Source organism: Ciconia boyciana, chromosome 14 (assembly GCF_034638445.1).
Source record: "Ciconia boyciana chromosome 14, ASM3463844v1, whole genome shotgun sequence".
In the NCBI taxonomy this organism is placed as follows: domain Eukaryota; kingdom Metazoa; phylum Chordata; class Aves; order Ciconiiformes; family Ciconiidae; genus Ciconia; species Ciconia boyciana.
The window spans coordinates 10,269,860-10,295,995 of record NC_132947.1 but is presented as its reverse complement, the minus strand read 5'-3'; the positions used below and the strand labels follow the sequence as shown (position 1 = coordinate 10,295,995).

At 41.4% G+C, this 26,136-nt stretch overlaps 1 protein-coding gene across 4 annotated transcripts in view; it reads right to left on the bottom strand.

Moving 5' to 3' along the window:
• The window catches only part of PREX1 (phosphatidylinositol-3,4,5-trisphosphate dependent Rac exchange factor 1), a 173,207-nt gene that overhangs the window by 97,103 nt on the left and 49,968 nt on the right, over window positions 1-26,136 (bottom strand). For all 4 annotated transcript variants that reach the window (XM_072879109.1, XM_072879107.1, XM_072879110.1 and 1 more), the window contains exons 2-3: window positions 6,026-6,097; window positions 369-491 (exon numbers count right to left, since the gene is read on the bottom strand). In XM_072879109.1, the coding sequence (XP_072735210.1) occupies window positions 369-491; window positions 6,026-6,097 (195 nt within the window). The remainder of the gene's footprint in view (window positions 1-368; window positions 492-6,025; window positions 6,098-26,136) is intronic.

The window sequence follows — 26,136 nt, the reverse complement described above, 5'->3', positions numbered from 1 at the left end:
AATTTAAAAATACATACAAAAATTATTCATTTACTTGAAATTGTGCTGCTTTTTTGAAACATTTGGAACCAAAGCAGACAAATTCTTAGCAATAAAGTGTGATCACCTGGGTGAGAAAACATGAAAAAAAAAATTCAATGGGAAAAGGAAGAGTTTCTAAAAATACCTCGTTGTTTAGCTGAGTTTGATGTGGTTTCCATTGTTCTAACCTCATTCACAAGTTTTTTCCCACCCTACCTACAACTTTCTTACAAGACACACATTGTCATAGTATTGCCACAAGCCCTAGAGATTAGGGCTAGCTAAGGGGCATGGGAGCTTATGACAGGAAACTGCATTTTCAGATAGCGTTAAGTCATTGTACTTACAAATTTTAAGAAAACATTTCCCAGTTCATGCTGAGACTGAGGTTCTGGTTGTAAACAAAATTCCAGGGCAGCCAGGAACTCCTTGTGAACACCAAGAATGTCTTCGATGTTAGAAAACAAGATCTGAAACATAAAGAGAAAAACATTGCTAGCTGTTAACATATCTGAGAGTGATTTATTAAAGTAGTAGCACCAAAATACTGTGGCTCTAGACTTGCTGTGACAGGATCTAAAGCACAGACAGCGACTCGTACAGAATGAATTACACTGTATTTGCCCCTTTCCTGGCTCCTTACGAAAATCTTTATTGCTACTGAAGCACCTGCTGTAAATGAAGGTTATCTTTCCAGATACCTGAGCATGATGAATGTGAGCAAACTCTTTCAAGTCTAGAGAAGATTTCCTATGAGACCAACCAGGTGAATGGAATCACAAGGACCAAACTCACTTTGCAGGAGATAGAAGCAGGAAGTTATTTGCCTTTCCTTCCCATGCATTAGAAATCACTTTCTGGAAGAAAGGGACTTGAAGCTACCACACGCAAAGATGTACCTGTAAATACGAGACAATCTCTCCCATGTAGGATCTAGCATTTCACTGACAGAAGTACAGAACAGTGTAAAATGCTTGCAAACCACAAGAGCAGCATTTTAGAGTTCCCTTTCACTGATCTCAGTGGTTCTAAAAGGTGTATGTAATGGGATAGAGGCCCCTAGTTTAGATATGTACTAAAAGGTAATTGTGCAATCTCACAGCTAAATGATCCCTAGTGATTTGAATATACATGTGCTAAGGGGAATACACTGCCAGGGTGAAAGCTGCTATAAACACATAAGCTTTTGTATTGGGTTTGCATGGCAAGGTTTTGGTAGCCGGGGGGGCTACAGGGGTGGCTTCTGTGAGAAGCTGCTAGAAGCTTCCCCCATGTCCGACAGAGCCAATGCCAGCAGCTCCAAGACGGACCTGCTGCTGGCCAAGGCTGAGCCCATCAGTAACGGTGGTAGCGCCTCTGGGATAACATATTTAAGAAGGGGAAAAAAAACAACCTGCACAACTGCAGCCAAAGATATGAGTGAGAATATGTGGGAGGAACAACTCTGCAGACACCAAGGTCACTGAAGAAGGAGGGGCAGGAGGTGCTCTGGGTGCCAGAGCAGAGATTCCCCTGCAGCCCCTGGTGCAGACCATGGTGAGGCAGGCTGTCCCTGCAGCCCATGGAGGTCCACGGTGGAGCAGATATCCACCTGCAGACCATGGAGGACGCCACACCAGAGCAGGTAGATGCCCGAAGGAGGCTGTGACCCTGCGGGAAGCCCACGCTGGAGCAGGCTCCTGGCAGGACCTGTGGACCCATGGAGAGAGGAGCCCACGCTGGAGCAGGTTTGCTGGCAGGACTTGTGACCCTGTGGAAGGGACCCACGCTGGAGCACTCTGTTCCTGAAGGACTGCACCCCGTGGAAGGGACCCACGCTGGAGCAGTTTGTGAAGAACTGCAGCCCATGGGAAGGACTCACATCGGAGAAGTTCATGCAGAACTGTCTCCCAAGGGAGGGACCCCACGCTGGAGCTGGGGAAGAGTGTGAGGAGTCCTCCCCCTGCGGAGGAAGGAGCGGCAGAGACAACGTGTGATGAACTGACCACAACCCCCATTCCCCGTCCCCCTGTGCTGCTGGGGGGGGAGGAAGTAGAGAAAATCGGGAGTGAAGTTGAGCCTGGGAAGAAGAGAGGGGTGAGGGGAAGGTGTTTTTTTAAGATTTGGTTTTATTTCTCATTACCCTACTCTGATTTGATTGGTAATAAACTAATTTCCCCAAGTTGAGTCTGTTTTGCCTGTGACAGTAATTGCTGAGTGATCTCTCCCTGTCCTTATCTCAACACACCAGCCTTTTGTTATATTTTCTCTCCCCTGTCCAGCTGAGGAGGGGAGCAATGGAGCGGCTTTGGTGGGCACCTGGTGTCCAGCCAGGGTCAACCCACCACAGCTTTATAAGTCTTCATCATTTTCATACAAAGTATGAGAAGAAAGTGTGAATACACATATAAGAGATGGAATGCTATTTATACAGGGGGAGAAGTCCCGATGCATGGTGACACAGCTATCAGTATTGACAGCCACTGGAGGTAAGCCTGAATGGGCAGAGTAAATCCTGAAGTCTGCAGTGACATACATATTGCAGACAACATTTTCTATCACTTTGCTTTAACTATGCCACTTGCAAAGAGAAGATCTGCAGTGCAGTCAAACCAGCTTTCACATTGAAGCAGCCTCCCAGGTCTTGCACCGCGAGTGGGTGACACTCCTCTGAACCACAAAGCATACAGCCTGACAGAATCAGCCTTCATCTTCCTGGCATTCAGTGTGGGAAGTGATCAAGCCTAACATCTTCCAACACTTCCCAAAGCACGTTATCGTAACACGAAGCTTTTCAACTTTATACAGTGGAATTTATTCACCAGATGTGACACTGATTCAGCCTGGTGACTGGTGATGTGGCAGTAATTCAGAAAAACAATAATCTGTAAATTAAGTCTAATCATTAAAGACAGGAATGAAACCTCAATTCCTGGTTTAAAACCAGTTTCTCTCTGGTTTTGCAGGGTTATGGGAATTCAAGGAGCCTTCCTCTCTCCATGTACCCAGGTTCAACTCTATACCTTCTGTTATTCAAGGATGGGCAGAGTATTTCTCTCAAACTCCTCCTGCAAGCTGGCTGCATGTGCAGAGCAGAGCCTGTTGCATCCTCCTTGTCTTTGCTCCCCTCTCACTTCAGGAATACTGAGATATGATAGTCTGCATCATCATTAATGCATACTTGTGCCTCATAGCTCCTTTCTAGCTCTGATTAAAAGATTCCAACACACTGAATTTGCACTGATGGGCTCTGAACCAAAAGGACAGGGAGCTAGGACCATTTGATTGCTTCCAGAAAACCTCCTGTGCTAATTCAAGCAGACCATAGGATGGTTCTGTCACATGGCTGAAACTGATGTGATGACACGGTAGCCTCTGTCTGCATGGCTTTGCCAGAAGCTGTGCCAAAAGGGGATTAACAGGGAAGAGGAAAACATCTGTCAGGGATGATTTTCTCCTTCAAGAGCAGTCTTCGGGGGGTATTTTTTGATCCAAGGAATATCTGTGTAATCTAATGAATTCTGTGGTGGTCAGTACAGCTCTGCTTGCAGGAGAATTCACAGATAAGAAGAGTCACTTGAAAATCAAGGCAGCAGAGAGACCTTGACTGCATGTGCTTCTATATCTAATACACAGCTACCTTTTATAAGCCTCATGCGAGGATCTATGGCTGGCAGCTTATGTACACCCTCAAGTTGTACTGCCTTCAATCTACTGTATCAGTAAAATTACATCAGTACCCTGCTGTGAATGTAGCATAATACTAACATATCAATAGAGTTATTCCCACATGAGGCAGCAAATAAACTAAAAACATTTTTTTATGATGTTGCTGCAGCTGTTAGTCACTGGAGTACTTGTAAAATCTGGGCCTGGCACAGGACTCAATGTGGATTTTCTGGAAGGGGATACGGTGGCCAAAGATTACTGAAATCTCCAGTGCTTAGCGCCAGCTGTAAGAGAAACCTGCAAAAATAATACTGGGCACAATAACCCAAATTATCCTAAAAAGCACTTTCTCCTTTTGCTCAGAGGTGAGTGACTGCCAGAATACCCTGTATTTTCCTCTAGACATTTCTGCTGCATGAAGAAAGAGGAACAGACAGGCTTCTCCTTACATAAGCTGCCAAACCATTTATACACTCTCTGCTACCATCCTTGCTGCTGCCAGCCACCTCGCAGCTCTCTGGTGACTCAAGATACATAATATTAGCAGGCAGAGTTATCAGAAGTCCCAACACCACCTTGCTTGTCCTTCTTCTACCAGCAAGGAGGGAGAAAGGAGAGGGAAAGAAAGAACAAATATCTTTCAACTGCAGGAAAGACAATGAAATTATTTGGGGTAGGGGGGAAGGGGAGCAGGAGGGGGAGATAACATTGACTCTGATCAGGAAAACTGTGCCTTTGTGATTCCATTTCACCAGCAATAGGCATAGGCCCTTTATTATTGAAGAGAAGCTCTGTTATTGAAAGCTGGGTATTGTAATAAGAAGAATAAATGAGGTCTCACAGTGGCCTCAAAAAGAACCCCCAGGCACTTCAAGAATGACACAAAAATGAAGTGGTACTTCCCCAGAGGACTGTGATGAAACTTCAAATACAAATACATTTAAATCAGCAGAGAAAATACGGATTCTTCTGCACAGGCTTTGTGGGCACAGCATCTGATTATGTGGCAGTCATAATTAATATTCATTTTGGTATATGAATAATGATAGAATAATAACTTTCATCAACATCTGCGGCTGTTAATCAAATTGGCAAATGGTTGTATAGGTTTATTTCCCATGCAGAGCTTTTGCACACTTCTCTGCACGTGAGATCTATTGTCACTAGTCACTTGTCTACTTTTTCTTCAGCCACCCCCAAACTTACTTCAGACTCTAGATGGTGAGTTTCTGGGGAGCAGGGACTTCCAAATTTGATGACAGCGAGAGGCTTAGCTCCACAAAGCTGCCAAGCCATCTTGCTGATGCCAGTCAGTCGATACTACAGTATTGCTAGCCTGTAGAATGAATAGCAAAAAAGGGGACTAGAGCCCTGCTAGGATCTCTATACATTCAGGTAATACTATTATGTGAAATGGAGGAACCAGCCTTGGGGAAACACATGCCAGCTGCAGTAGCGCTGGCTGGTGTGATATACCAATTATTGCTGTGCCCTGCTCCCGCAAGTGTAAAGGGCAAAGTTTCTGCTGATTTAGGAGCTACAGGATCAAACGCAAGCCCAATAAGTAAGCCTCTAATGGCAAACAAACTTCACCCTGTCCCACTGATCATCAGGTTGCACTTGCATAGGTGTACAAACAAGGTTTTGGTTTCACATGCATATGTGTACAAGGAGGGTTTTTAAGCCAAATTATTACAAGAAAGTGTTGCTCATATTTATGAAAATAACCAACACGGCCTCCTGTGACCATAGGCACTAGAGAAACTAGTGTCTCACAGCTCTGTGTTCTGTGTCGCATATCTCTTTCCAGTGCAAAATTCATTCAGGAACCTCCTCATGCAAAGGTCTCCCGTTACTTAGTCCTCCCACAAGAACCCAAATTCCTTCCCACTAGAACACAAAGGAATATTCCTGCCTCCTTCTCATAAGCCCTACCAATTTCAGATTTGTAAAAGACAGCAGATGCAAACTGGCTAACTGAATACTGTCAAGCAAAATAGACAATGGCTGTGCATTCCCTGCCTTTCCTCTCAAAGACACTGAAAAGGCCTCTCTGTCCTCTACCCACCATTTCACAAATCCTACCAAAAGTTAGTATCTCTGACAACACTACACTGTTGTCAAATTTTACTGAAATTAGCTGGTGGGATGAAAAATTGCTGGAAGATGACAGCTATACGAATGGGCAAACAGATTGACAGATAAACTGTCAACGTGAGCCTCTTTTCCTTAGGGAACCAGTTTAATAATAAGCATCAATATGACATGAGGATATTTGATATTCATATCCCTGAATCTAGCCTTTCATTACATATAATTTTCCCTACCAAGAAAATGAGGAAGATAGAAGAAATACCTTAACATTCTCCTCTGTTATGTACTTCTCGGCTTTGTCCACAGCATTCTGGCGGATCCGGTGAAGAAATGCCTGCAGAAATAAAAAAAGATTATGTTCAAATGGGTTGAAACAGTTTGATTTCACTCTTTTATATCCTCTAGGTTCCCATCAACAAGGTGCAGCTGATTACCTTTAAGACTGAAAGAATGTAAACATTTACCAAATCACCACCACAGTTCTTATACTCAGGATTGCATTCAGGGTAACACAAAAGACATTTCCTACAATGTTGTTGGGTTTTGCCTGGCCATAAATGTCTTCCCTCGGTTGAAACTTTTAAACTTAATTATCTGTTACTACCAATAGACCACAGCAAGGGTCTGTTTGTTTTTTCTTTGAAGGTTTTCCCTCTCTCTAAGACGCAGTTGCTTTGACTTTGGGAGGCAGCATGCCTGACGCACATCAAGACATATGTCAGCAAAAAGGACTGCAAAGAATGACAAAAGGACATTCATGCTGCTGGAGCTGAGGCATGTCAGAGCTATGGGCTAGGGTTATGGACAAGTTCGACAGACTCATTTCTTGGAAAAGGGAAATTGAAATCGCCAGACAATGCCTGGGACATATTACCCTGTTCGCTGTATTTCATTTGGTTAAAAACAGAAAAAACAATGCTGGAACTTTACACCTAGGCCAGGTTTCCCCTTTCCTCAGCTCTGCACAACTTTGGCTTTAACAGGCAAATAAAAAGTTCCAGGCCAGATACAAATGGACAGTGATCCGAGTATCAGCCTTCAAAGCATAATTCTGGCTACTGGAAGTCGGGACCTACTCGCATTTGCACTGAACGTACCCACAATATATTTGATCCAGTGGGAAGGGTTTAGCAAAGCACACTGTATGGGATTTCTACCTTGAGTCTCCACTGTTTTAGTAACTATTGGCTAAAGGGCACTTCTGAACTCAGAGTAGGGAATTTTACCTTCCACAGGCATCAGCAAAGAGAGATGCAAATACCCACAGGTGAGACTGAACAGAAGCCAGTGAGGGCAGAATCTGCTGTGATAAACTACATGACCCATGCACAGAAGAGTAGAGGGCTTTCCTCTCTGTCCTTATTAGTGGTTTCTAACTTGTCTCCCACACAAAGGAGTGAGCCCTGGGGAGTGCTGTGAACAAGGAAGAAAGGAACTTTTCTTACCCACCTGAGACAGAGAGTGGGGAAGCGAGTCATTTCTTTGTATTTGTGGTACAAAGCAGCTTTGTTACAGCTTGATAATAAAAAGCTTTCAAAAGTTGAACTATTCCTGAGCAATGCCCATGTCAGCTGATGCACACTCAGCTTTTTCTTTTTTCCTTTTGCGTGTTGAGATTGGCAGCAGCGTACAACCTGATAAGAAGCAATGTCACTGAACCAAACTTAGAGCTTATGGGATGCCTTCACCTCTGGTATTCTGGTTGGAAGACAGTGAACATGTCCTTCTGTCTGACTTCCAGCACTAAAAGGGGCACAGCTCTGTTTCTGCTTAGCCATGGCTCTCTGTCACTTGTCAGCCATTCACATTTTATAGGACAGGCACCACTAAAAAAGATTAATTAATGAGGCACACAGACCCTACATTTGTTTTCGGCCCTGGATTCTCAACCTGCTTTTGAACAAATTTCAAGGACTACAACCACATTGCTCCTCTTCTATTTCTAAGCAGGAAGGAGGTCCTGGCTAGATTCCAGCTAGATATGGAGAGCTTGGAGCACGTTGCGTGGACTAAGAAGCCTGAAGAACAGATTCCTGCATTAAAGGAACAGGACATGTGTGCCAGCAGCGGAAGAGGCATTTTATAAGAAGCAGCCAGTCCACCTTGCCAATAATCTGGCCAGGAACTGCTGCAATGTTAATGTACTGCCCAGCACCTTGGCAACAGTCAGGGAACTGTCTGAGATGAAGTGTTCACATGATGACTAATGGCAGGAGGATTGACAGGAATAGCTGTTGCCCTCCTACTTCAATGTTGGGTGTGATATCTGAGCATTAATAATCAGGCATCTGATTTATATGAGGTAGCACATCATATTAAAGTCACTCATTCTCAAAATATAAGCCAGGCAGAGACTTTTCCTTATTTTAATTACATTTCTGTTTGGAGACAACAAATCCAATTGGAATGATTAATTAATCTACACAATTAGCAGCTCCACTGGTGACTAACAGTTACCTGCATATTAGTCCCAGTATGGTGGGTCTAATAATAGAAAGCTGGTAAACAGAAGTGCAAATCACATTAGCTGTTACAGGCTAGTCAATAAAAAAGCAGAGTCTGTGTTAATCTGAAAAACAGCTTTTCTGTGACACTTGTCTGAAAAGATCATTTAATGTGAGCGTGAGAAAAGGAGAAAAGGAGAGAGAAAAATCAAACAAAAAATAGGAAAGGCATAGAAGCAGGGAGAGTAGAAAGGATGAAAGACATAAGAGGGAAAGAGGCAGTCAACTTTGTAGATAGTTTGTCAAATCTCCTACAGCCTCTGATTTGCCTTGATGTGCATGAACAGCAGTCTCTCCAGTAATAATAAAACAAGACAGTTACAAGAGATTTTGGTCTTAAAAATTTAGTACTCTACTTTCCAAAATGCAATCCCCCCAAAAAATCAAAACTTAGTGGATGCAGAACTATTTGTTCCCCAGTTTTCAATACCTTCTCATGTGCAAACAGAATCTTTTGCAACACAGTCATTCAAATTAAAAAGCATGATAAACACAAGCTATTAAACAGCAGCTCATAGAGCTAATGTTGCATGCCCTGTTCACATGACAACACCACCTTCCTTCCAAACCACTTCTAGCTTGGAAAAAGCAGCCCTTTTCCCAGAGATGTTGTTCAGACATTCAGGCCAGTGTTTTCCACACTTCTCAAGTGATTTTTTTGTGCTACCGGTTTTACTAGGCTCTAAGCTCATCTGTCCCAACACCATCCCTCTATTCACCTGGTGACACAGACTCTAAGATCCATTACACAAGTAGTATGCAACCAACTCTCTTTGGGAAACAGAGGGAGTGGTATGATCTTTTATTAGACCAACTGATTTATCTGGAAAATCAGACAGGTATTTGGGCCAGGACATGACAAATGTGATGAAAAAAAGAGAGAAGGTGGTGGTGGTGAATATTAGAAAACTTGCCATGCCCACACCTTATTTATATTCCCAAACATATTGTTATTAAACAGGAAGTAGTTGAAGGGGTGCAGGATTTTCTGGCCACCTAAGAAGTTACTGAGGCAAATGCTCCCTATGGCCGCTCCAACCTCTTCACACTCTACACAACTCATATATGAATTCAAGGGGTCTAGTCCTTGACGTTTTCCATGAGGAACTTTCAGGGACCCCTCAGTATAACCCTCTTCATCTGCAACACTTTCGATCTCTGAAAAAATGAACTCATTGTTCTCCAGGGATACATGGAAGCATAGGAGTCAGCTTTCTTGGGAGCTCTTGAAAAACATTCCTAGGACTTGGGGACTCTGAAAATCATTCCTAGGACACAGCAGGATTATCATGATCACCCCTCCACCCCAATCAAAAGCAGAACTCTCTACTGTGGCATGCTGTTGGTTTCCTACACTTAAAAACTATCAGGGATTTAGGGAAGGACAGCAGCTTATGATACACACTATACTGAAACAGCAATCACACATCAGATCAGTAAGACAGTGTTGAAGAGCTAGAGAGATGACCAGACAACAAAAATAGACTCTGTTCCCTTCTATCTGCTTGTTGTACGCTGGTCAGGACTGATATAAGGTTAAAAATTTCACAAAAAACAGAGATAAAAAGATGGCAGGTAACATGACATCTTTCCTTCTTATCCCCACGGATGCTGCATTTGCTTTCTTGCCATTCATAGTGTTCTGCTGTGCTCACGCTGGGCCAGGTCTCTGAGCAACCCAAGCTGTACAGTGGACTACTGCTTGCACAACAGAAGAGGGGAGAGGGACTGGAAGAGCCCATGAGTCCAGAACAAAAACAGGTCATGGCACAATGTAGGGAAAAAATGTGAAACCAGACTCATAAATTTTCATTCTCCTGATAAAGGTCTGTGAAGGTCTCATCTTCCATGCCTGTGTGCTAATCATTAGGAAAACAGCCCACAGAGGATTTGTTTTTGTTTAAATTTCTGCTGCTGCATCAACATAACATTTATTTGTGCACTGTGACTTGTTGCCCTAGAGGTCTGCCTCTTCCAAACTCAGCAGGCCATGTCTGATGCTCCTCATGTCATGCATAAACACAGTTTATAGTTTGTCTTATGGTACAAATGCTTTGCAGGATTCAAGAAAATCTATGACACATTAGAATGAGCAGAGTGAAATGCTTCCTTTCTGCACCATGTCACGTTGGGTAAGTTCCTTCCAATAAATACTAAGACAAACACATTACAAAGCTAGAATGCAAATTAGGTATAAAAGTTCATTTCAGCAAAAAGTACTTTTTAATGGCCCCTTTTTCATGAAGGTGTTTTGTTCTTCAGTTCACTATCCTCACAATCTACTGTTGCAATGAAACCTTGTTGCTTTGAGTCTCTTTGCTGCACCTCTAAACCACAAAAGCACGAAGCATACTTTAAGGAAAGAATCTGCTAATTCTGAGATTTTCTCACATGAAACAGACTGAAGCAACTGGGATTTCTCTCAAATGCTTTTCAAATGGGCCTTGTTGAACTTTGACTTGTAGCCTTAACTTCATTAGAGAAAATTAGTGTTTCTATGTAACGTAAGTAACACATGGCAAATACTAGGGACGGGGCAGTGATAGTTTGCTCATGCCCCTTCTCAAAATTCACGTCTAAGGCAGATACTTCCTCAAATGTTCAGAAATAGCAAGAGATTTCTGATCAAACAGCAAGGCAGGCAAACTGTGCATAACCCTGAGGGAAACGAAAGGGAGAACAGAAACGGACAAACAATGAGGCGGCAACTGGCTACCATATCCAGAAGGAGAAATATCTGAAAGCACAATCCTGTGAAACCTGTTTTCTGAACAGGTGACTGGAATTTCATATTGCCCTTAAGAGACAAGTGAGACAATTTCGTTAAACTCGTCAGTGATCAGGTCTGATTCACAACAATACAGGGATCTAGAGGAGCCTAGTATTTTCAGTGTTAAAATGAATAAAATGCTTGACACTTCTGCAATCAATTGTTTAAAGCTTCTTGCAAGTGCAGACGTTTTGATTCCAAGAAAGCGTGCTCACAGTGAAAAATGAAGAGGTGACATAGACAATGAATTTAATCATTTGACCATCACTAGCATCTTCACCTTGCAACTACAGTATAGGGGCTATGCATTAATCTTTCTCTGACAATACAGAGTAAAACTTGTCATAAAGATTTGAACAAGAACTTGCAGGTGTAATTTCAATTTCTTTTTTTTCATCACTTGAATAAGTGTTGCCACTAAATGTGGCTGTCAGATAAGCCTTTGCCTCCATTGCATTACAAGTAAGATACCAAAAGAGTCCATTGTCTTTAGCAAAGCCGCTTAAAAGTCCTGTGGGAACATGGCTCTACTGAAATAGTCTGATGATTTAAAATGAATGTTTGCTGAAGTTTGTGTTTTAAGAGCAGGTGCATCCTTGCTCATGTTATTCAATTGTTAGCTTTGAACCTTGTCATCCTGATCATGTTCTTTTGCTTTCTATCAGATATGCAGTTTATAAGCTAAAGCTCTACACAGATGACAGGAAACATAAATATCCTGCATCCTACATGTGAACTGCAGTTCTCACCTGCACTGAGTCTGAAAGACAATGCAATAAATAATCTCAAAATAATGTAACAATGACTGCACAGGGCTATTCATACAAAATAAATCCCATCACACTTTTTTTTTTTCCCCTTCATAACAGCTAAGTGTGCATTTCTATGGAAAACTAAGTCTTTCAGCATTTCCCTTTAAGCATGTTGTAAATACCTGAATGCAGGTCTTTCACTGAATGTTAGCACCGCTTTGAGTTACCAACCAATTGGGAATCAAGTAATTTCAATTGGAGGTGAACCTGCTTCAGTTCTATTGTTGCTAGAGTGGTCTGCAGTACTGTGCACTGTTAACCAAGATCTACTGACTTCCATCCTAGAGACAGATGGATTTTAAAGACAGATGAAGTCATTATTGTGTAAATTCATACAATTGGTTTTCAAACATCTCTTACCTTCCTGGACAAAAGCCAGCATATACATGTAGAATACTGGACCTGATTCAGGTTTTTCAGTTGTGAAACTTCAGTTAGAACATTGAAAATCAGAAGCAACTCCTTTGGTATCATTAGCATTACACACGTAAAATGGAGCAAGACTGAAGCAACTCTACTACTTTTAAAGAGTATATTACTGTACCTCTTATACTGTAAACTGGCAATCCCATATTCACTCACTGATCAATTACTGGCTGCTATATTAAGATTTTATAAAAACATATTTCAAATTATCAGTGCCTGGTAAGGGAAGAAAGAACTTAAGCATCAGATCAGTGCATTATACTGAAATTCCTGCGTAGAGTATTTCACCTATGAAGAATATTTTTCTCTAGATCCTCTTAAAACAATAAAGAGCCACAGCTGTGAGAGAGAGCAACTCTGCAAAAAGTAGCTTAGATCTACAGCCAAATTAATTCATCAGCAAACAGCTGAACAGGGACTTGCCTGGTAGGCAGAGGTGTTTAGTAAGAGGAAATAGCATCAGAAATATCTTTTATTGCCCTAATTTCAGGCTTCCTGTGTATCAAGTTGGCTTTAAAGCCTCAAAGCTTATTGGTACATATTTATTTTTTGATCTATCCCCTGAAGAGGAACTAAACTATTTGCTAACCAAGATGATTTAAAAAAAAACAAAAAAAAAAAGTCATGTACATTACAGAATATCAAACACATTCTCTGCAAACAGTTAGGTAGTCTGAGCTGTAAGGTTGCATCATTGCCTACTGCTGGACAGAAGGTCAAATAGACTCTACTGTACAGTTTTTAAAATTACACTTCTTTTCCAAAGGTTACAGCCCTTGCATAATCTTGGACTATGTTAGACATGAAATGAGGTGAACTACTTATACGGATCGCCCATGCTCTATGATACTCATTTCACTATTTTTGAAAGCAAATATGAAGATCTCTGTCTTCAGAACTATTACTCCCATATCCCTGGGGACAATGTCTTTCTTGCTCATATGCCTCAACTCCACCCCCACCCCCACACTTCCTTCTTTTAAGAAGATTTTTTTTCATTCCAGTGTTGTAATTTAGAATAACAATCATTTCACACACACAAAAGCATGGATGTTACAGCATGAATCATCTCTTCCCACAGAAGACTGCATGACCATTTGCAAAAAAAGTAGACTCCATCTCATGTGAAACTGCAAAGACCATCAGAAAACAAATGCAGCTTCAGTTGCAAAATCCAGATGTATCACAGGGGAGAGATCTTTTTATCTGAAGAATACTTTCAACAGGTATTTTTTACAATGGTATACATATATAAGCAATAAATACATCTATATGTATTACAAAACCTCCACTGATACTGACAATTTAATAAACATTAACTAATCACTGATCATGGCAATTTGAAACCTCTTCCCCACTTCTTAGTCTGACATATGGTGTCCTGATAAATCCTGATAAATACCAAATGAAATATGGGGAAGCATTCAGAAACTCAGCTGTTTAAAATTATGTAAGTGTACATATGAATAAAATGCTTGAATAAATAAACTGGATTATTTCTTTATATACTACGTAAGAGAAATAGCCACTGCTTATGTAAGCTATATGCTTGAGATATTTCCAAAAATCAGACTGATTTGTCCTTAACCAATCCTGCATTTTAAGGCTCATGCAGTTATGACCATGCTTGGCTGATTTATCTTACATCTGTCTTGCCACTGAGTGTTATACTGTCTATAACATCAAAGTCAATGAAAAACAGTTGCAAAATACTGGCATTGCGTAGCACTGGGACTTTCAGTGGTGCTTGAGGGAGTCAGACATTCCAATTGCTTTTTACTTACTTTGACTCTCTTGACATGGGTCCACCACAAAATGGTTTCTGTCAACAAATCACTGTGGCTAGGATTCACCTCATCCAATTGCACCCACCTGAAAGCCGAAGCCTACGCAAAATTAGTGATATAGGTTCCCTCCACAACAGAAGGCAATGGGCAGGAAACTTCAGAGGATAAGTCATTGCACTCTAGGAGTGAAGAAGAAAGGCTGAATTACTCTCTAGAAATGCCTTTCTCTTTCCACCAAGAGAGAGCCTGGGTGACAAGTTTAGATTAGACCACCCTCCTTGCCTGCACCAGTTTCACAGCATCTGCAAATACAAAGTTCCAGGGCAATGAGTGTTATTGAATAATTTCTAAAAGTGAACCAGCAACTGTGTTTCTCAACATGGATGCTATGAACATGGGGGCATTGCAAGTTGGCACGTGCAAAATTAACGTGCACAGACATTCTCAGCACAGTAGTATTCTGGGACTCATCAGAAGTGAATTGATCTAGCAGCACTTCCCAGAAAAAGTAATTTACAAAGAAAGCTTCAAAAAGATCACAGACTATATCTTTATTTCCAGTGTACTGATGTTTACACTGGAATCCTGCAACAACAAAAGAAGGTCAGACCAAATTCATTCATGCATTGACTGATGATGGAAGGTGAAACCAAAGGGAAGTGAGAGTTAAACGTGTTGCAGTGTTTCTCACTCCAAAGAGAGATCCCTTTCTTAAGGAGGGTTTGTTTTCATTTGAATTACAAAAAACTTTTTGTGAAGTGAAAGAGAGGCTGGTGCTGCAGAGGGGTCTGTTGTCTCTTCTCTACCATTGCCCTGACCTTTGCTATCCCCTCCTCCCCTCAGTCACTAATATTTGCATCCTCAGGCAGGTCAGAAGACCCCAGTTCATTTCAGGGCTCAACAAAAGCTACATTTTTCACCTTTGAAATCCTTCAGAACTCATTTCAACTAATTTCTTCATATTTCCCGTACCCTGTCTCTCTTGACTCCTCTTCATGTGCTCCCTCCTCTCCAACACTACCCCTAAATGACTTTGAATATTCTCATTATTGTAGATTTAAAAAAACCTGCTCTTCTCCTTTGCAGAGCCACAGCTTAAGCATGCCCTTCTGTGAATATCTATCCCTGTATGACTCCAGCCCATTTTTAATATCAACAAAAAATGTATTTGTTTGGATTTTCAAAGGAGCTTAAGAAAGTTATGTGCCTAATTCTCTCAAGCCTTTGGCATATTCTCCCTTTTATCGGCCTCTTCATGTCTTTCTCCCTGATCTACAATCATGAGATGATTTTGATCACCTTACTGCACCGTGGAACTCTTCAAAATGCTTTCAGGACGTAGTTTGTTTAAATAATGTGCTTTACTTCTTTTCTCTTTTATGTAGAGGAATAAATCCTGTCAAGTCTGCATCTGCTTAGCCTTTATGTTACTTTAACAAAAGTTTGCTTCAGGAGTAAGGGCCCAGTAAACAACATATAAATACTTCAGGATTTGACCCATATTATCTACGTCACTACGTCCGTAACAGAGAGAAGCCTGCAGACTGCAACCAGGTCTAGATTAGTGATGTCTCCAACTAAGATCCTATCAGTACCAGGGAATGTTTAACCAGGTTTCAGGCTCTACACAGCTACTCCTTTTTCAAGAGAGAGGTAGAAGCATCAGAGTGACTGGAAACATCAAGTGGTCCCCCAAAATAGTAAAGTCCAGATGTTGAATGTAATTGTAGCAAAAATTGGAATTTCTTCAATTAATATTTCAAGATTCCAATCTAAGTTAAAGAACTTTGATAACAGAAAGATTATTCTCTCCCTTTTCCACTCTTTCTCTTTCCAGTGATGGTGTCTTAATACATTAAACACTAAGCAGACAAGACACTAAGTAGACAAGACAGAGAAAAACTTTAAAATTAAATCTAGTATTAAAGTCCATGGAATTTTTTACATTAGTTGCAACATAGGCTAGGACTTCACCAGTGTTATCCCCTCAGCAGGTAAGGATCATAGAGAATAGATAAAAGCCTAAAAATGTTGAATCTTGTCTTGCTACTTGGTTTCTGAATATTGTTAATGAGCTGATCATTTCAGAGCCACAAAGTTAACAATTTTACCTCAAGTGAATGGTCAGGCAAACAGAACTGTCAAAATGTGCAGGGATGCAAATCCACATAAACTTTACTGATTTGCATGTGAGTAGACTCACCTGACAACCTGGCCCTTAGTCTTCCAACAGAGTTTATGTCATGATATTGAATAATATCAACTTTCAAGCTTAGATTGAATCTCTGAGCTAAGTGAAGCAGACCAGTTCAGCTTACTACCATCAGGTTCACTGACACTTGTTCTAAATTACATAGTGAATCTACACGAGGCCCAAATACCATGATCTCAGGTGACCCACAAACTTGATCTACATTGCAAACATGTAACAAAATCCCAGGATTCTATTTCACCAGGAACATTTTGTCTATACCCAGCTGATACATACTTAAGAGTCTCAGAAGCCAGTTTAGCATCAGACTTTGGATCTAAATACCGGGATTGCTTCTATGGCTATCTTCTCAAGGAGATGTCTATCTGACCTCATTTCACATGTATGCAAGTGGCTAACAAGCTGAATGAACAGTATTCCATGCACTGACTTACACATGCTGGATTTCTATCAGGTTGTGTATCAAATCAAACTCTCAAATGCATGTATAATGTATAAATATTTGTGCTTGATTCTTAAGTTTAAAAGGACCCAAGAGTGCAAGCTGACTGAACGGAATTGTATCTTCTCAACTGATAAAATTCAGAGCTACAAAAGAACTAATCAAAATGTCAAAACTAGACATTTCACCTTAGAGAAGTCCTGAGAATTATTTGCATCAGATCCGTTTGTGCACTCACAGGTTTCCTATTAATCGGTCTTCATAGCTGAGGTAAAATGGGAAGCATTGAAACCTGTAGGTGCCTTATCTAGAAAACTAGTATTGGAATTGGCAGCAACTACTAGAAATCCAAGTGAAACTGTTCTGATTTCCTGATTTCAGGCATATTGGCCACCATATTCTAGGCAGCAAGTAGTAATAACTGCATTTGAGAATCTCCATGAAGGTATACCAGACACAGGTGCAGTCATAGGTCAAGGGACTTAAATTCCAAAGTTATTTCTAGTTTAGGAGACTATCCTGGTATCTGCCTGGGCAGCAACTGCAGTCAGCTCCCCTCAGGCTCCTTACAAGCAGCAATGTCTGTACGGGCTCCCTGGCTGGGACTGTGAATTCTTATGGAACTTTTCCTCCGTCATAACCAGCAACTGGGGCTCTGGTGCAGCACACCAGGTTAGCATTCCTGGCCTTTGGAGCTTGAAATTTCCTGCTGGGAGAAATCTGCTTAAGTGCCTGTGGTGTGACAATGGGGAATGCAGCTTTCCGTGGAGGCAGTACAAACTCCACAAAAGGCCATGACATTCTGGGATTCTCACCACTGGAGCCTAAGGAGAGCGGCTGTTTCTCTGTAGCCTGTGAAAGGTTTCCAAGAACTTCAAATGCATGGAAAAATACGTGATTTGGTGAAAAGGAGTAGAATCCCAGAAAGGGAGGGGGGAGGAGGGGGGAAAAAAAGAGGGAACTCCGACTGCCCCAAGCCTTTTCTGTTAAAGGCAGGATGGGCTGATGTTCATGGAACTGGCTCTCCCCCTCTTCCCGAAGCACACCAGACAATGCGTGGTTTATGCAGCTTGGGCTGCTTTCAGGAAGCAACCAGCATGTCAAGCTCTCCCTGCTACAAATTCTCCCACCTCATAAATGTAAAACCAGCAGACAGGGTATGTTTATTTGTAATCTAAAGGATTAACCTTCTACAGGTAAATGGAAAGGAAAATGAATCCCAAGAAGGATACTGATCTGAATTTTCATCTTCCCCACACAAAGGCCACAAGGCAATGTGACACATAATCCCCCCTGAAATCAATGAAAGCGAAGTTTAGTCTCCAATTTATTGTCTTTATACAAACTGCTCGTTAGGCCATGCTATATGTCTTCCAAGAAAAGAAAGTGTCTGTTTACAGAGACATCCATTTCTATATTTTGACTACATAGTAAATATTTGTCTGTATTACAATTTCATCATTCACTAAAGAATAATGCTGTAAATAAGAATGAAAGGTCCCTGGTCTCTGATCATATCACCAACCTCTCTATAAGTAAATACAGGGAATAAGTTTGCAAAAACTACCCAGCACTTTTCTATCCAAGCATTCAGGCTTTTTCACTCAACGTGGATTTTAAAAAACAAAACCAAAACAAACAAAAAGAAAAAAACAAACCAGGCAGTTTTGTCTGGTTTCAGCTACACCATTTCACCTCAGGAGAGGTATTTCCAGGCAATGCGGCAGGAAATATTTCAAAATTTGGCTAAATCTAACTCATAAAAAAAGTTGTTAATTTAGAGTTGGGGGTTTTTTTGAAAGAAACACAAGTTATTTATACTTCCTACCACAGAAAAGAAAGGAACACAGCTTCAGAGCTGCCACTTTGCATGCACTTTACTCTCAGCTGGTGCTCACACACAACCACTGATTATGCTTGCATGCAGAGAAAGACGGGTTGCACACACAGATGCACCTTGCAAAATCTGCCTTGATGTATTTGCAATTATTTACGCACAAAAAAGAGGAAAAAAGGAAAGAGTGTCTTTCACATGTTGGTTTAAAAGAGGAATTAGAAAAATTAACCTCACAAGCACATTTTTCATCACTAGCCCCGAGCAGGAACAAACAGTTTAGCTGATGAAAAGCTGCTTGCTGAAAGTACAGTAGCTGATCTGTGCTAGTTTTCCTAACTGAGCCCAATCTAACAATGTCTGCACCGTGTTAAAATGTGCACCATCTGACTGCAGCTGTTCATGGTGATGGCACACAGCGTTTTCTAGCCATCTTTCCTATACTGGAATAAAGTAGTAAGCAAAGACTGAACTGAACAAACAGGCAGGAGAAAATCCTCAATTAATTATGAAATATGATGCCAAAATTGTAACCAAATCAGAAATCTCCCTGAAGGCAGACAATGTCATTTATGGGCCTTGCTTTTTTTTCCTTCCCTTTCCCAAATAGCACTACACCCCTAACCTCTACAGAGAAGAACGAGCCCACTGCAGAGTGGCCTGGAGCCAACCTCTGTCCACAGAGGACCTCAGAAACATCCTCAGAGGGCTTATTCATGTCAGGGTTCCTGCCCAGTTTTACAGACCTAAAATATTTGGGCTATTCAAAAAAGCACCAGCTTGGAGTGCCTAGCCAGACCTAAATTCTTCACTGCATCCAATACTCAACAGTAACCTGTCCCATTCCTTCTCAGACAAGTGGAAAATTATGCCATTTTGCCAGGTCAAAGAGCTAGACAAGAGCACAGCCTAAAAATATCGCCTATCCTACTGCCCCAAGCCAGCCAAAGAGCTGGGTTTCATAGTTTCCCTTCACGTACATTTATTTTGTTGTGACAGACCAAAGAAAAGCTCCCTCTCATTGTGGCATTTCTTCTCTGCACACATGTTCTTGCAGAACACAATCATATCACACACAGTGTTAAACCCCAGCTTCCTCTGAATCAGAGCAAAGAATTAGACCATTATATTTGAAACATAAAGGGGAAGTTGAGAGAGAGTGAAGCTTGCTAGCAGACCCTGAACTGAATGGCTCCAGCAAGCAGACTGCCCTCCCCAGCATTCCCGTGGCCTCTGACTTGTTTTGAATGCTTGCGAGGACATACTACTACTGCCTGGGTATGTATGAGGATGGACAGGGCTCTCTTAACTATAGGCTATATTAAAAGGTCATCTTCACTAGGAGCTATTTAGAACTGGCGGGTCAAATGTTTTGTGCTGTGTTAGGAGGGCAGTGTTGAAAGTGAGCTAGCAGTTGTGTTTCTAATTTATGTATATTCTAGAGCAAAGCTAAAAATGTAGCTTTGGTATCCATTTGCTCTTTCCTTACAGAGGTGCAAATAGATGGAAAACTTAAAAGGAATTACTAAAATTTTAATTTTTACTAGAAGTGGCTTTGTGATCAAAACAGTTTATTCAAAGTATTCTGATGTTTTTAAATGAAAAACAGCTAAAATTTGAGTTCCCTTCATCTGAAGTCAACCGAGCTACATTGTTGGGAGACGTGAAGCACATCTCTCCAATCCAACTTATGTTTCTGCAATCTGCCCTTCTCTCAACGCCACAGGTTTCTCCCTTGCATTGCAAAAAGAATGATTAAAGCAGCTTAGGGCCCTATCACCAGGACAGTCCTCTGAAAACTGGAACAACTATTTTTAATGCAGGTACTTCATATCTGCAGACCTGGAGCTAGGATTAGATACAGCTTTGCCCACCACCCCCATCCAGCCGCAGGAATTGTCCCTGCTAAGAAAAGGACATTGACCACACCGCCTACGTGCCAGTGCACTGACTGGTGCATTTAGGAGTCCATTCATTCAGGCTGCCATTTTCTCTTCTCAAATATTTTCCCCTCAGCTGCCTTTTCATTAGAGGCTGAATAGTAGCACCTACTGTCTAGCCAAGAAATTCACACAAGGAGTTCCCTTTGGAGCCGATACTCCTGCCATTCATCCTAACTGTCAATGCAGCAGCTCCCCATCCAAGTCCATCGTCAGTCACCTCAGACACTGCTGGCACTACTTCCCCCAATGAGATTCCCCAAATCTCTACCAGTCCAAAGAACAAACCTCTAAATATGCTGCCAAAGCCCAGGTCCATGTTGAGCCAAAGCAAATAGCTTATTTAACACTTCATCCACCACATTTACACACTGGATTGCATTTAGCCTTTGCAAGAGTCCTAACCGCATCTGTGAACTGAGCTGATTGCCAGTTACTGAGTGCTCACACATAGCAGGGCTTTTATTTGTAATAAAATATTTAGAGTGGAAAAACACCCCAGAAATTAATAAAAGCAACAGTCTCAGATTGCCAATGGCTTGTGGTGCATCTATTCAGATGCTCGGAATTCTCTACATAAATAAAGCTGGACTTTCAAGTTCTGCCAATTAAATAAATGCCTGTTTTAACTCAGTTTTGTATTAAAACAGTAACCAATTTTACTTATACAAAATAAAGTGTGAGGTCCTGGATTGTAAATAGACTCCATTTGTGGACATATTTTCACACAGTTACTTTGCCTAAATAGCTGACTGTTCAGAGAATAAACACATCTAATTTGCATACCTAAACACACCTGCATAAGCCAACTTAAAGGCAAAATGCACACACAAAATTGCATTTAGACATCTGAGTTTTAAAGTGTGGGTCATTCCCATAGAAAATACAATAGATATAAAAGCTTTTTAAGAATAAGTGTTTATAAAAATTACCCTGAAAGCTTATAGAGGCAACATCTTTTCTAGAGTTTGTTTCAGCCTTCTTGTACAGTGAAGATCACAAGAAAAGAATTCTGGATGCTCCATCAACTATCACCTCAATACAGGATCCTTTATTAAAACTTTTTTTGTTTTTATTCGAGCCATGTACCATGTGTTTAAATGCACTACAGATGGTGGATAAAGCAGAGACAGGAGTAAAAGTGGGACTGCAACTCTTCCTTCTCTGCAAACAGCCCAAGCAGAGTTGCCTGCTCTCCGTACTCTGGGGAATCGCTCTCCTCTGACCTGGAAAGAGCCCATCTTCCTGTTTCAATCTATTGACACTGAAAGCTGTCCTGTGGTTTTCTTCAGCCTAGGTATTAGAGAAGCAATACAAGATGGAAATAAGGGCATGATTCCACAGGCAATTACACCAACCAAAACCCCCTCTGCACCCAGTCCCTGGCTGCACATTCCTATCCTCTGCCTTGTACCAACATTGCTGCTTATGCAATTAGGCAATTGCAGCCTGATTGCTGCCAGCTGAGGTTACTCCCACAGCCAAACACTAACCACACAAAAATTAAGTAATTCTCTTACAGCCACCTTAGCTTCCTGAACTGCCTCATCGCCCACTCACCTGAGCATTACTGCTAATATACTTAAGCAAGTTAGACACAAATTAGAGCTGTTTAAGCTACTGCACCCACAGCTCTCTTCATGCTTTCTAAAACCTACCCTGGAGAGCACCCATCTTCCACTAGAACGTACTAAGCTACTCAAGTTAAACTGGGGAGACAGTGAGGATGGGGTTGCAATGCTTGGTCTAAACTGGAGTTTAGATTTACATCCTGTCTTTGAAGCCCAGTATAGCCCAGCAGAGCAGGACAGTTGACCATTCTGCGTGCATCAAGCCCAAAGCAACAGGAGAACTTGCTACACTAATCTACTATTGTGTATACTTTCAGACTATAAAGTAAATAACAGAGGCTTAAGGGTTTCACTGTAACATCCTGTGGCTAACACCCTGCTGGTGTGTGCATAAGAAGTGTTAATTGAGTGGCAAGTATATGTAAGTAAGAAGCATGGCTTGATATTCAGGGACGAGGAGGGCACAGGGTTTTTCTCGAAAATTTTCAAAAGCAAAGACATGTGGCTTCACCGTCAAGCCTTCTCCATCCATCCACTCAAGTAGAGAGGTGCTTTCATTTCAACACTGTGGCTTTTTCCCTGTTGAAATAGCAGCCTGCTTGTCCTTAAACTAAAACAAGCAACAGGCAGTTCAGCAGTGATGAAGCTACAAAACACGGTATCTGCCTCTCAGCAATCTAAGGACCTTCCCTGTACTTAATAACTTCCCTACTTTATTTTATACAGTGCCACCTGTTTCATTTTCCCTGTTGTTTTTTTTCCAAAGAGTACACTAGGCTTCTCAACTTTGGACTTGTCTCACTTTGTATCTGTTAAGCTGGAGCACAAAGCAGTGGGCAAAGACTCAACGAGTCCTGATGCATGCTTCCTGCTTTCCACATTTAAGCACAGGAAAGACTTGGAGACATAACTCAGGTCTTGCTTACACTGAGGGATTGGTTTTGGTCATGACCATCAGCAGCCAGACCCAAGTCATCCTTCTTGCTTTATCCTAATGTATACAGGACAAAATGCTGCCAGCCTCAGTTGGCACTGGAGCAGCTTACTCTGGTTTTGTTAGGGAAGCCATTGCAGATAGGAACTTTTGCCACTCCGCAAAAGGTTTGCACTGGTGCAGCTTCGTGTCTGCTCAGCAATGGCTGTGAGCCAGGCAAAGTCATGGCCTTGATGTGGCCAAAGGCATAACTTCTGCTGGATGTCTTGGGAGGAAAGCTCAGCCAGAAGCAAAAATATTCCCTGGTAGTCTCCCAGATAGGAAGCAGAAGGGAAGCAAAATGAGAAATAACTGAAAAAATCTTCAGGGCACTTAACTGAACCTTGAAAAACCAATACACAGCTCTGACACCAACATTCCTGACAACATAAAACCAGCCATACCAAAGAACAGTGGCTTGCTCTTGCTGTCAGCCACCCACTAAAGACAGAAAGTAGGCGACAAAACACCCATGCAAAACACCGAGAAACCACAGCAGGAAGTAATAAGCATAGGATGTCACAAGAAGTCTTTATATTTATTCTACTTATTCTTTAATTCCCCTCCAAAAAACCCAAAACCTTCTTCAGGGCAATGCACACGCTTGCATGCTCTACTGAAAAAGCCTCACAACTGGAAACACATCAGGCCATTACAGCTAGGTGCCTGTATACAATTCGATTCTGCTGCTTGCTATCTTTTCAGTTTTGATAGAAAATATGGTCTGTCATGCTATGAGCGCCTCTAGATTTGAGTGGAACCTGTAAGAAGTCAGCATTGCCATCTCTTTGTATATACCTGGCAAGGTGGCTGGGTTTTTTCTTTTTACTTCCCCCCGCCTTGTAGCACAGTCCTCAAGGCCATGCAAGACACCTCAATGGGAAATGGCTGCTGCCTGCTCTAACACTTTCCCAGTGACTCCTGGCTCTCTCCAGCTAGGAATCCAAACATTTGTAGGCTTCACTTACTGCTCTGGAAAGCAACATAAGGCAAGGTGTGATTACCCACAAAAGTCTATATGCTACTTCTTGTGTTATGACTTCTAGCAACCAGAGCAGAAAAAACAGTAAAAGCAAAGCATTTTATTACTGCATGCTAGATATAGAAACTGTATAGAGCCTCTTTATTTATTAAAGACTACTGTAAAGCTATGCATGACCATATAGTTTCAAAGGTCAGTGCAGGCAGCCTGGTTGCACGGGGGATCTTCAGCGAGTATCCATCCCACAAGTTTGTGTGAGCTACAAACAAGAAAACTGGATGACAAGAAGAACATGCTGTTACTTCTGCATAACTCCATCAGAATGGGAGAACCTCTTGAGAGAAAGACAAGGAGAGGTCACCCATCATATTGATCAAAAGCGAACACTCTCTTTCAAAGAAAGAATCTACGAATTCCTCAGCGTGCCGGCACTGTATTTCAGCCATGCTGCTTGAGCCCTTCAGCACTGCAAGGAGATTAAGAGGGCAGTGTACCACTTCCTACATGGGGATTTCTCTCCAGTAACATAAAAACAAGGCTCAGCCTGTGATGTACACATTAGAGAGATCCTAAGGCATTCTTAAGAGAAAGAGTCTTCCAGCTTCTCTCCTCTCCTTCCCCTTCTGGTTTACTTTCTCTCCCTGTTCTGACAAAGGGCTCGGTGCTCTCCTAACTCTGCTGTGTCTGAATGCCAGTAGCAAAAAACCACAAGTCTGAAATGCCATTTTGGCACGTAAAAGGTGTCACCAAAACACATACTATTTGTTAGTTTGAAAAGCTGCATTGGTCAGATGGAAGGACACATTAAGGGTAATTATCGATACAGATGCACAGACTGAGACACCACAGACAACGTGAATTACTCTATACTCACTGTCTGTATTGACTCTCACTTAATTGGTTGCTCTTCCCTCCTTGGCACCATGTAATAAAGGATCAATCTGTTTCAAATGCATATGCTGATTGAACTGGCATAATTCTACAGAATTAAGAAGTGTTGACCTCAGCCTTAAAGGTGACAGGTCCTTTCCTACAGATGGGATTTCTGGCTCATTATCATAGTGCTAATTTACATAGCTTTCATCATATCACTCCTGATGCCTTGTCAATTACTGAATGTAGCAGCAGGCTAGTACCTCATCTTTATCTTACCCCTTGCCCTGGAGCTGCCAGCAATGCTTCTAATTACAGAAGAACTGTCACAAACCAAACTTTATCTTTAGGGCAGAACTCTTAAAAGAATGAGCCATGCATGCAAGGATGCCAGAAATCTTCTGAGATGTAACCCACGGCCCTGGATCCAAGGTCCTCCTGTGCATTATAGTGCTGCTGGCAGTTTATATGGGAGGCAGGAAGCTAATGGCAATGACTGTTCAGAATACAGACAATTAATTATAGTCCCATACTTACAAAACCTTCCCATTATCCTAGCATTACCTTCAAAATCCGTTGCTTTTAATTAAATAACATTATAACTTTACTACTATAAGAAATAATATTAAGCCTTATTCCCCAAATGAAGTAGAGCAATATCTAGGAAATGCCTTTCTTCCATCACAGAAGATGCTGACATTTTTTATTTTCTAAGTATTTTATTTAATAATCATTTCCATTTAATTCAAAGAATTAATTTTTGAGATCTGAATGCTGAAACCACAGAATAACCACAGGGTTATTATAGGAAAATCTGTTTTAAGTGCTTCTTGGTTTTGTTATCTTTCCTACAAAACCTTAATAAATCACCATTAATTTGCAAGGGAGGGATGGTGTGGTTCAAGCAAACTCTATGCAAAATATTTCAAACCCCTTTGTAAAACAAATAGAGCATTGATCATATTAAAATAGGTAGAAACTAAGTCTTTTCAGGTAATTATGAGAGGAACTTTTATCAGAAACTGGATAACAAAGTAAAAAAAAAAATCATAGTACAGCTAGGCACTGACAAAGACATGTTATAGATACTGAAGCCCACTGTTCTCATCAATATAGCTTCATGATACCTATATACGTTGTTTCACATTGAAATCACAACTATCCAAAAGGGCATATTAAAAGGAGGTACAGCACAAGTGACAATTTCCTTCCCAGAATTCAAACGTCTTTCCTTCAGCCTTTTCCAG